The sequence below is a fragment of the Magnolia sinica genome, chromosome 6 (assembly GCF_029962835.1).
Source record: "Magnolia sinica isolate HGM2019 chromosome 6, MsV1, whole genome shotgun sequence".
Classification (NCBI taxonomy): domain Eukaryota; kingdom Viridiplantae; phylum Streptophyta; class Magnoliopsida; order Magnoliales; family Magnoliaceae; genus Magnolia; species Magnolia sinica.
Window position 1 is genome coordinate 6,468,321 of NC_080578.1, and position 12,852 is coordinate 6,481,172.

Genomic DNA, 12,852 nt, shown 5'->3' on the forward strand with positions numbered 1-12,852 from the left:
AAAGTTTCAACACAAGGTTATGGGTTCGAGTACCCATTGTAGTGAAATCCCACTGTGGTGTGAGTGCGTGTGTGTGGGGTGTGGGTGCGTGTGTTAAAAAAAAAAAACCGGAATGTGAACATTGCTGTATTTCTCTTCCTAACCGCCTATATGTAAGCCATGGTGATACAAAGGTTACTACTGTTCTCTCAAGAAAAGTATTCCTCTAATACATGGTCAGTGCATGAATATGTAGTACCACAGTCCTCTCTGCTACTTTCTGCATGTTTTTGCAAGAGGAGTGGTTGCATCAAAACCCGTTTCAGAACTAAGACTCACAAAGTAGCAAGAGTGACTTTCATCTCTACGTCCAAACTGGAAATGGACGCCCATAGCACAACATGAAAAATAGCGTCGCACCATGAATATGTGAAACTTGTATTTACCCACATTGGAAAGGAAGAATTGGAAGACATCATTCACCTTATTACATCACTATCATTTCTGGTGTGGAATGTTTGCTCTTACTGAAAGAACGATCTCTTGCTGTTGCGTTCTAATCGGGCTTCCCTCTGTTGATAGAGAAAAGGAAAAGCAATATATGAAAATGAAAAATATAAAGCAGCATTGCAGATGGAACTAAGTCATCTATTAAACAAAGCAAGCTCAGATTTTCCGTTTGCACAAGTGGGGCCCATGGTTCAGTGATCCAGACCATTTCTCTGTTGGGCCCAGCCACGGATGAACCAACTCTGAAAACATCACTGATTGGATATTCTAATCTGATGGATGTTTGGAATAGGGTCCATCCAAAGCAGCACCCAACAGCAGACAACAGTCTGGATCACAGAACCATGGTCCCCACTTGCACAAACTCAAAACCTAAGTATAAACAGTGTATATGCCAATGGGTCAAAGATCTAATAATTCCCATCAACTGAAATCTTTACATATTAGTTGGGACATCTTGTCATCAAAGAAAAGAGAATGCACCAAAATACTAAATACTTTGGGACAGTAGCAAACTTAGAGAGCTGTTTTATGAAGGCTGCTTTTCTCATAAAAGAACCCACTAACAGCCGCAAGTTTTTGGGATTGTTTATCTTTCTTTTTTGAAATGCAAGCCCTGAATATTAAATCCATGACTTCAATGCAATACAATTAATGCCAGCACCACACCGGCAAAGGGGTGAGGAGAATGGAACAACCCTGACCAAGAAACTGAAAAACTTTTCCAATGTTCTACCAATAAAACAAATGAAAGGGATTTTCAGAATTCTGAAATTATCAACAAATCGCCATATGGCAGCTCCAATCTAGCAGTCACATAATAACTTCCCAAAACTCGTTGGTAAGGCAGCAAAGTCGACACAGGTCGTGCAGAAATGGTGCCACGTCTGCAGTTCTGATGATGCATGAGGTCGTGCACTTGACTGAAAGCTCTATGCTACCATACATCAAACCAAACTGCATTTCCACCACCATATGAACTTCGAGACCCAAACGTGTGGTTTCAGGCTTAGACCCACACAAAGCCACTCTTAACAGAATCATACCACCTAAGTGCTTGCCTCATAATAGGGTTATGATTGCGTAGGTTGAACTACTTGTTGATGTGTTTTATCGAATCAACGAAGTCTAATTGATAAATGCATAGCTCAACAGATTTATAAGATTTACTCTTTAACTAAACAATAATATACAGCACTAAGTTTCATACGTATTTCACTCACTATAATGGTTTAGAAAAACTCAAAAAGGCAACTCTCCTTGGTGTTCATCCAGGTAGGTCGACTTGGACACTCAACCCGACTCGACTTGATATTTAATAATTAATTAATTATAAATTAAAAATATTAGGAATAGCAATGTATATTTAGAAAATAGTTATTTATATAAGTATTATAAAATAAGAATATGAACAGCCAACTATTCCATAGCTTGCTGGAGCGTCCACCCCTCTCTCTGAGGTTGCAAGTTTGATTCAACCCCCTGAGCCTTTTCAGTTTTATTAAAAACTGATATGTCAAGGCAGGTGACTTGACCCAAGTCACTCTCAGACTCGAGTTTTCTAATGAAAGGGCTCTAAATCTTGCCAAATCGAGTTGACCTGGCTGAGTTTACCATATTAACATTTATCTCACAGGAAGCAAAGGTTTTGGTTGCACTTAATGGCAACAGTGGTCTTCAACCAATATTCATGCTTGCTTATTAAAAATAAAACCACTTGTCCCATTCTTACAGTCTGTCATGGACAGATCATTCTCACAGGCCTAAGTCTTCACTTAACCTAATTCATGCCCATCTTCTAGACTAGAGAGGTTTTGTACATAAGTGTAGAGAGTTCTAAAATAGTGTAGAAGAACGTAGAGGACTGTAGAGAATTCTAAAGTTGCATAGAATTATGTAGAGTTGTCTAGAGATCTCTGAAAATTTTAAGAGAACGTTAGTGGGGTCTTGAATAGAGAAGTGTGGAATATTCTATAAATTTTCTAGATGGTTCTTCGCCATTGGATGAGTACAATTTGGCACACTCCTGGCATGCATGTATAGATTCAAGTAGCTTCTTAGGTCTTATATAAGGAGGTGAGAGCCTCATTTGTAACCAAGCGAAGAGAATCTGTAGTTTGGAGCTCTAGCGAATACAAGGTGTTCTTCCATACACTTGTCTCTTTTGCATTCTAATAAGCTTTAGTGCATAGCACTTGGGACTGTAATACGAGTGCCGCATGGTCTACATCTAGGGAAGCACTAAGGCTGTGACAAGTCATTCTCTAGCATGTACAGGACCACAATCAAAATGATGCTGAGATGTGCAAATTAGATTCTAGACCACAAGTGACCTAAGAGATGACATGACAACACCACCTATGATATTCAAGCCAAAAATTATTTTCCCCAAGCCAAATAAAACTCCTCATTTGCATTTACAAAAGCTCATTTGCATTAAACATTGAACTCTGCCTCACAGCTATGCGCAAGCTGGTCCCAGGCCTAAGTAAAGGAAGCAAGTTGGTGTCAGGTAGGCAGCCGATTGTTGCACTCTTGCTAAGGAATCACTATAATTCCTGTTTCGAATCATGACCATCGGCAAAACAGGATTTTTAAAGCAAGCCCCAAATAACTATGATAAGGCTATGATTATTGATTGGTTGATTCTTATTTCTACTAGTAATATAGTAATTTACATCCTCAGTTACAAAAACAGGAAGCTATCAGCTATGTTTGCTTTCAGGTCTCTCAGAATTTAACCCCCTGTCCAAGATGGGACGACAAAAGTGTGCCTCATAAGCATCGAACTAACAAAGCAAGGAAAACTTCTTCTTCTTCTTCTTCTTTTTGGAATTCCAAAGAGAGTTATTTACACACTAAATCAGTATTTTGTAGACCAAATACGAGAGGAACAAAATTGCATTGAGTTCCCATATGCACATCCACTTTATATTGTGGTTGACTACTTTCTAGCAATCCCTTGGAAAGAGAATTAGCTTCAACCAGCACTGTTTCTTTATTCATCCCATCTCATTTTACTTCCATAAAATTTTAACCCATGAAAAAAGTAGCATTGAGTTGAACTTGAAAACGAAGATGCCTTACCTCCTTCTTTTTGCATTCCTTGTAAACATCAAAATGGTGCTGGCATTTGCTCTTATCAGAGTTGGATTCCTCGAGGCCTGCAAATTCTCATTCCAGATAATTAATGCAAAACAAGAAAAAGGGGGGAGAAGCTGGGGATAGAGGTCAAAAGAAGAAAGAGACGCACAAAATTCATTCAAGACAAATTCAATAGCACTGGTAACCAATGAAAGCCTGTTTGTGAGGATTTAATGGCAATCATTGGATTCGATTTTTTGTGAGGAAAGAGTTTCCATGCATTTTTCTATCAAAGAAATAGGATGGAAATCTTTTGTTTTCGGTGATGTTATTAAAATAATTTACTAGAGATCACTGGATTGGGTTTTTTTTTTTTATTATGACAGGGTGTCCCCGCGTCTTTTCAAGGTGAGACTAATCCTTGCGGATGCATGCAATCCACAAACTCTTTTTTTGGTAGTAACGGCAAAAAAAAAAAAAAAAACACACAGAGAGAGAGAGAGAGAGAGTTTTCATGTATTTTTCCATGAAAGAAACAAAAGTGGAAATAGCAATAATAGCAAAACAAGGCAATCATGTCTTATCAGTTATAATGATTGACAACAAGACCCAAAACCCTGCATATATAAACCAAATGAAGTGATGAAAATTCTATAGTTGTTTGCCTCCTTGGAATCTAGGAATCATTCTATGAGAAAGATATTTTGTTAATTATGTTTAGGTATTGAGAAACTAATAATCTAAGGATTTTGGACACTGTGTTTGGGTGTGGGGACGGAGGGAATTTAAAAAAATTAGACTGTTGGGAGGGAATATGTTTCCCTGGAGTTCACAAGCTAGGTTTTATGAAGAAAACAAAAAACGCCTCTTTTTCTTGAAACCATTTCTAAATACTTCCACAGAACCAAACACAAGAAAAGATCACAATTACAAATCCATTTCCATATAGGCTACTTTTAGAGTAGCCAAATAATTATCAACTAAAACAGGATATCATCTTTTGGAATTGCTCTTTATTTTATCTTCTAAGCTAGTCATATATGCCGGCCCACCACTAAATCATCTTAGACTCACAGGATGGATGAATTCCCTGGCTGCAATCTCAATTTAAATTAATGGGAATGTCTGGATGCTCAATGGAATGGAATGATCATAATCCGATTCAGTATAGAAGAAATGACAAAAGAAGTGGCCGGCTGCCGTTTCAATCCATAATGAAAAGAAGGCCCATAATTGCTATTCCATGTCTTTCAAATTGGACCTGAAACAAGCAATTTTCAACTACGCCAGCCAGTTATCAACAGTGTACAGCCAGCATCACTTCGGTAATTTACACTTTATTGAATTGGGTTGTCGCAATTCAGTTCAATTCGAGCATCCAAACACACCCTAGAATTTTTCAATGCATGCCCATGACCATCATTAACATGCACATAATCCAATATCCAAATTCCTTTGCAGATTAACAGGCATAAAACAACTTAAAGTCCATGATCGGTTCAATCATACCAGATTTATCTTCGCATACTAGTGATCAGATAGGGAAGAAAAACAGAGAAAGAAAAAACGGTAGATTACAGAATTTTGTTACGATAAGGCTTTTCTATATTTTCTTTCTGGCAATGCCCATCGATAGTTCCACTCACCCAAAATCATTGAGACTGCGTTTGGCTGCACCAGATTTCATGATATTTCATGATCAAGCAGTCTAATTTTTTTGTGAAATTTTCATGATATTTCATGAACAACAAGTCTAATTTTGTGAAATTGTCATGATATTTCATAAACTTTGGTGCAACCAGCACAACCTTAATCAAGTTTTGAGAAAGATTCACAACCGAAATTCACATACCCAAAACTGAAAATTGCAGAAATCAGTACTTGGTAACTGTAAATCCAGAGAGAAAAAGTGACAATGATGAGAAAGAAAGATAGAAAGAATACTACGGATCCATTTCAAAACGGATTCGTGTGATCGAAATGGGAAGTGGGCCACCAAAAATCATGCGACAGATAGAAGTTTTGGTATGAAAGAGAGAGAGTCTTACATTTGAGAGAGGCTGAATATTGAGGATAACAAGGGGAGTCGGAGATTCTTGAAGCGCTTGGGTACGCTCGAGAAGAATTTGTCGCCATTTCTTCTATTTTTCACCTCCCTTTTACTTCCCCTTGAGAAAGTCGGGAGGTGCGAGCGAAAGAGATAGAAGGGAGGATCCTCTACACGTGCCAACTTTGTGCACGTGGGAGGCATCCAGTGTGCTGATCAGGTGGGTTCGACCATGAACGCGCCTTGACCCAGGCCGAGGTGTACACGAACCGAGCTAGCTTGCTCAACTCGGCTCGAAAAGCTCGATTCGACTTGGTTCAAGCCGAGTCGAGCTGATTTTTTGAGCTCAAAAATGAGTTCGAGCTGCCCCAGCTCGACTCAAATGGAATCAAACCCAGCTTGAATCGAACTCGGATCAAACCAGTTTGGTGACTCGGTTACTTGGATGTTAATGTTACTCACCAAGTGTTTGATAAAATGACTCAACCAAGTGTGGCTGGCCTGAGCTGCTTACCAAACCAAGCCGAGCTAGCCAGTCAGGCTCAAAGACCGAGCCGAGCTGAATTCGAGTTGCGGTCAGCTAGTGGCCAAGCCAAGTCGAGCTGAGGACAGCTCGACTCGGTTTGACTCGATGTACAACCCTACACAGGCGCGTATTGTGTCCTACCCAGGAGTTTTGTGGGGGCCACTGTGGTGTAGACGGTGCTGTCCATCCATTTTCATGTATCATTTTAAGGCAAAGCCCAAAAAGAGGCATATCCAAGACTCGAGTTGGCCACGCAGTGATAATGACCCACCACTGAAAGCTTATTAGGGCCCGCTGTTCATAAGGTCACGTAGACATGAATGAAAGTAAAACTTAGATCTGCCATCTTTTCGGTCTCTTACTTTAAATTTTTATAGCCTTTCATAAATTTTCAACAGTAGGGGTACGATCCCGTGTGGCTGCTTAAGCCTTTTATCTATCACTTTTTGGGTTTCTGCCTTAAAATGATTAGTTAAAATGAATAGATGGCATCCAGGTGGTGAAAAGAAAATGAAAACAAGTGTTGTAAGGGGTGTATGAGAATGAAGATGTTGTAGCAGTCAAATGACAAGTCAGTAGAATTGTTGTGCATATGCTTATGTTTTCAGAATATGTGAGAGGAGGTAGAGGAGATTCGACATTCTCTGGTTAAGAGAGATTCGTATAGTCTTAGACAGTTTGGATAGCTTGGTGTGGTAGGGCATGGAGGCTGGGTTGACTATAATCATCCATTGGCCAATGGTTGTCTTGTCCAATTTCAAAAGAGTCAAAGGCTTGAAGGTAAAACCTCACATGTTTTACATATAAATTAAGTCATGTGAATGAATAAAAGATTAAAATATATAAGGTCAATGTATAATGGAGTATAAGAGTGGCAAAATTTTGATTTTTCATAGCACATCTCCAATGGCCATGAGGAAACATAAATTCAATTTCCAATCTTCTATCCTACTCAAACCCCATGGTGTTGTTGACATTCTGCATCGTGGGGCGACGTGATAACTTCGGGTTAGAAAATTGGCTATGGCATAAATCCATTTTCCACTCACATGGAGAGGTCGTTTTTGCCCTATTTTAACATTCAGATGGTCCCATTGTACCCTTGGGGTCAGTTTGGATTGGATTTGGAGAGTTTGGTGGACTTTTAGCGGCCGTCATGGATTTAGACCAGGTTTTAGGAGCACATGTTTTCTAGGATGCTAGGTTTGATTGGCTGCAAGTTTCTAGGGTTTCAGTAAAAATACAAAATTGTGTTTTTTACTTCTCTTTTTCTTTCTTACCTTACCTTTGTGAGGCTGGGGATGCCGATAATAGCTAAAGCTTTAGTACCACATTTTCCCACTGCCACCTTCAAATGACAGGTTAGATTTGTGAAAGTCTTAACATAATCATTAAGGATCTAGTAAAATCTTTATTACAGTTTGAATCTTTTGCTTATCGGTAAAAGTATCCATACTTCTATCACTTCAAAGATCATCTAAATGATTTTAATTAGATAGTATTTCTTAAAGGCATTCTTATAAGCATACAATGTGCCTCCAACTACATTTGGAGGACTCAAAACCTGGAAATGGATATGCTTCTGAGTGTACCTAGCTAAAGTGTCTTCCCATGTCCATTTTCTGTAAGTAGTTATAACACAGACAATCCTTTTACCAATATATCATTAAAAACATAATGAATGTTATGCTCAAAGAGCAATAAGTAATAAGATCATCTTGTGTATTCATGCGAAGAAGTTAGCGCAATCTAATTTTTATCATTGTTAGGATCTTTAATTGTGTTTTGTAGTCATTTTCACAAATCTATAATAATTTAAAATATTTTAATACATTAATTTGTGATTATAATGTATACGCATAAAGGGGGGATAATCCCCGTTTTGGGCCAATGATCACCAATCACCTATTGCAATAGTAGCTAATGGTTCCTATTAAAGTTTCATGTGTAATGCAAGTCTAAGTTGGTTTCCTCTAATACATTATTGTTATTGGTAATCTACGAGCATTTGGCCAATTTACACTGTTGGGACATAAGAAAAAGCGGTTAGATCTTATTGTTGACCGATTTAACCGTTAGATCATTGATCTTACCTTAGAGCTTCTGTTAATCTCTTTTCAATGGTTGATTTTTATATGTTACTTGATCTTTGATCCAACCAATGGATGCTTAATGAGATGATGAAACATAATCCTCATGATTAATTAGTCAATACTTAGTACATACTCATGCATTTGATATAGTTGATGTCCTCTCATGTTCATCATGATGGGCCCACACGAGCCACACAAATGGAAAATACGTGGGGTTGATGATCAATGCACCACACCACATGGTCCATCATCAATGGTTTCATAAAACCATCATACCTTCCCTTCCTCTCTGGTACGTGTGTGATCTTGCTCACATATATGTAGGGGCCCTAGACCCTTGTTTCTTCATGATATCCCTCAGCGGTCCCCACAATGGAAAACCATTGCCCACATGGGCCTTAAGGAAAACCTACCATAACCCGCATGGGATTCAACATCAAGCATTGCAAAGCACTGGAGCATGATTATAGTAGCATCATGGCCTGTTGGAATGTGGGGTCCAGATCACCTGATTACCAATGATCGGCCCGAAAAAGCCTGGTATGATGTAACACTCATGGCATTCAGGGCGATTAGTGTTGTCCACAGACAGTATGGGGTTAGGTCCAGTACATGCAAATAATCAGGGGCCTTAATCACCAGTGGGCTATTGAAGGAAAATCCCAAGATAAAAAGTACATGCCCAGTTGAAAAAACCCAATGCTCCAGTCAGCTGCCATGGAATGAACGGTTAAGGCCATCAGAGATGAGGAACAGCGAGGACAACGGAGATGAACCACACGGTCATGGCTAACATGGGGGCGAACAATAACAAAAATCATCTTATTCCTACAACTTCACAAGAGGCGCCTCCCCATCTACTCCAAAATCGTCCACCGTTCAAATTCTAACAGTGGTTGGACATGCATTGACCACCATCAATATGCCATGTTGCTTACGACCACGGAATGGCCAATATGGCAATCGGCTGCCACGGCCTAGCTCCTTCACTAGATCAAAGGGAAGGGCAGGCATGAACTCCTTTAATTGATTAATATTGGCCACATGATAATAGACGACTTAAAAATTAATGGGCATACATTGTCATGAAACAATTTTATATATATATATATATATATATATATATATATATATATATATATATATATATATATATATATATATATATATAAACAAAAACATCAATATCACCAAATAAATATATAAGTGCAACGGTCTACCAACAACGCCATCTTCATTCATTACATGCGAATGGATAATCTGTGGATCTGAAATGTTCAACTAGTGGGCATTACCATGAATGGAGTAGATGAACGTGATGTTAGTAAAATCATACTAATCAGAAGATGACAACCATCACTCTCTTTACTTTCCAGTATTTAATGCTAACCATTAGTTCTTTTTATTTTCACTGTAGATTTGAAGGCCACTCTTGAGGTAGTTAGGGTCATCATCTTTGTGAGTATTTTGAATCAATAGAGGGTCTCACTTGATGGACGACTCTAGTTGGAAGATAGCCATGCCATGACACATGTAATGTAGCATCATTGCTCTACAATTTGTTCTAGCCCCAAGGCATCTTCTCCCAATTCACAATAGTACCATGATTTAAAGGTGTCACTTTCGTGTGGAGCTCACATATGTGATATCCAAGCCATTCAACACGTTTGAGAGGTTCTTGGGTTGGAATAAAAAGAAACACGGGTCTCTGAAGTTACTGGTTGCTTGCTTACAAATGGATTGTTTGTATATCTGTTGGGACTCGCAGAAAAACATAAAAATGAGTTAAATAAGATAATCATAATCATATAAATAAATCCAACAAGAAGATAATCTGAATTTATATGATTTTTTATTTTTCTTGATAAAAAACCACTGCACAAAGTAATAATGCACAATGAAAACAAAGTTACAAGGGATGAAAACACCACCGATCAAAGCCCCAAGAAGAAAAGCCCAAGCATTTTCCCTTCAAAGTTCCTCGCAAACCCTTAAGCACGTTTAGAGAACCATAATCCTTACCCTAATTCTGATTACACATAGTATATAAACTATCGCAACCGAAATAGAAAACAATCACATATTTTTGTAATTTTTCATGCACCTTCAATGGTACCTTCGATGGCATCGACAACATAAAAAATCAGTCAATAACAAAAAAGAACCCTCATTGTCATTGACTAGAAACCTTTAAACTATTTAGAAACGAGCAACTGTCGATGACATCAACATCTGCTGGATAAAATCGAGTAGTCCGTCGATGTCATTGACCCTGTTACAAATAAATTCAAGACATTAGATAACAATTCTACCATGTCTTCAATCTTCTCACTTCATTTATTATTTCCCGTATTCGATCCTTTCTCTCTACTTTGATTCCACCATAGATCTAAAATTATTACTTTTCGTGCACGTCTTCACTCTATCTTTGTCAGACTCAAATAAGTCACATAGAACTTGAACTTATCTTCAAGATCCAACTTGGTAAGTATATCTGTCAGATTCACGCTTGTACAGATCTTGTCAAGAGTAATGCATCTTTACTCTAGCACATGTCGGATAAAATGATAACACACATCAATATATTTAGTTCTAAAATGATAAACTAAGTTCATTGTCAAATTGATCGCACTTTCGTTATCACAATTAATCGGCACAAACTCCTGCTAATGCCCCAACTGATTTAACATTCTCCTCAACCAAACTACTTTCTTGAATACTTTCATTACTGTCGTATACTCGACTTCGATTGTGAAAAGAGTCACCACGGACTGAAGCTTCGACATCCAACTGATCACTCCATCTGCTAATACAGACGAGTAATCGGAAGTCAGCCTTTTGTTATCCACAATGCCCGCATAATCAGAATCCATATAACCTATCAACTTATCTCCTAGTTTTCTAAGTATCAATATGTAGTACTGCATACCTCGAATGTATGGAAGTAGCCATTTCACTGCCTCCCAGTATTTTTTATTGAGGTTAAACATGTATCTGCTAACAACACCTACTGCATATGAAATATTCAATCTCGCATATACCATAGCATACATTAAGCTGTCAATCGCTATTGAATAAGGCACATGAGATATAATATAATTTTTCATCTGTTTCAAGATATTGTTTAGAAGAAAGTGTAAAATGAGCCGCATAAGGAATGCTAACCTACTTTGCCTTGTTCATCCTATACTTTGCTAATACTTTCTCGAGATATTTAATATGAGATAACTATAGTCTGCTCCTCTTCCTATTTCTGTGTATGTCAATGTCGATAACCCATAATCTGCTCCTCTTCCTGTTTCCGCGTATGTCAATGCCGAGAACCCACTTTTCAGCCCACATATCTTTTATTTTGAATGTCCCTGATAGTTAAGTCTTCAGTATACCCATCTCAAACATGCCATGACTGGCGATAAGCATGTTATCAACATATATACAATACTAAGATAATGAATTTCTCATTACTCAGCGTCTTGTAATAGACACAATGACCATACTCGCTCTTGGTAAAAAATTAACTTATCATGAAAAAATCAAATTTCTTACACTACTACCTAGGCGACTATTTCAGGCCATTCAATGATATCTTTAACCTGCAAACCTTGTTTTCTACCTCTTGTATTTCGAAACTTTATAATTACTTCATGTAAATCTCCTCTTCCAATTCCTCATGCAGGAAAGTGGTCTTTACATCCATCTGTTTTGGTTTGAGATTGTATTGGGCAACCAGTACTAATACGAATCTGATAAATACTTCACTACAGACGTGAAGATATCGGTGAAGTTGACACATTCTCTATGAGCATATTTATTTGCTACAAACATTGCCTTCTACTTATCATATTTTCTTCTTAAAGATTCACTTGCATCAGATCTCGTTACAGGCGATGGAAGCTCCGCCAGCTCTCATGTCTTTGTCGTCTCATTCTTATATAAGAATCTTATCCTATCATGCATCATTGATTTTCACTTTTCGACATTTACATCATCAAGAGCTTCCTAAAAAGTAGATGAATCCCCGTCATCGATAATGAGGGCTAATGCAACATTCGATTCTTTATCATATCTTGCCGGTAGGATATAATCCCTTGGTGGATTCATTCTCACAAGTGGCTGCTCCGCCTACTCTTGTATCTCTACATGTGTCTCAGTATCAGCCTGTGCCATATCTCTATCTATCTGAACGTCCACAATTAACTTTTTCTACTTCCCTGTGCTCATTCTTACGGAACAATTATCCTTCGTCGAATTTGACATCGCAATTAAGGATAATTTTTCATGTGACTCAATCATGTAGCCTATAACCATTCACACTACTGTCATAGCCGACAAAGATGTACTTTTTAGCCTTTGGTGTAGATTATCTCTCTCAACTAATGTTACATGAGAGTAAGCATTACAACCAAATACCCGCAACCCTGAATAATCTACTTGCTGACCACTCTACATTTTCTATGGAATTTTATAATTTATAACTGTAAAAGATGACCGATTCATTAAATAATAAAGTCGTTTTAATGGCCTTAGTCCACATTTCCTTACCCAATCCAACATTACTCATCATGCATTGAGTCATTTCCAGTAGAGTCTGATTCATCCACTCAACCACACCA

At 38.1% G+C, this 12,852-nt stretch overlaps 1 protein-coding gene across 1 annotated transcript; it reads right to left on the reverse strand.

Moving 5' to 3' along the window:
• Positions 1-284: 284 nt before the first annotated feature.
• Positions 285-5,780, reverse strand: LOC131248086 (cytochrome c oxidase-assembly factor COX23, mitochondrial). The gene is made up of 3 exons (XM_058248135.1): positions 5,622-5,780; positions 3,577-3,653; positions 285-551 (listed from the first exon to the last, which is right to left on the reverse strand). Exons 1-3 carry the CDS (start codon positions 5,707-5,709, stop codon positions 504-506), a joined length of 213 nt encoding a protein of 70 aa, XP_058104118.1. The 5' UTR covers positions 5,710-5,780; the 3' UTR covers positions 285-503.
• Positions 5,781-12,852: the final 7,072 nt, after the last annotated feature.

Bases quoted from the DNA above. Each gene is read 5' to 3' on its own strand.
- LOC131248086 (XM_058248135.1), bottom strand. From the start codon at position 5,709: ATGGCGACAAATTCTTCTCGAGCGTACCCAAGCGCTTCAAGAATCTCC. The intron at 3,654-5,621 runs GTAAGACTCTCT...GAGAATTTGCAG, and splicing joins ATATTCAGCCTCTCTCAAAT to GCCTCGAGGAATCCAACTCT. The intron at 552-3,576 runs GTAAGGCATCTT...CTCTATCAACAG, and splicing joins AGGAATGCAAAAAGAAGGAG to AGGGAAGCCCGATTAGAACG.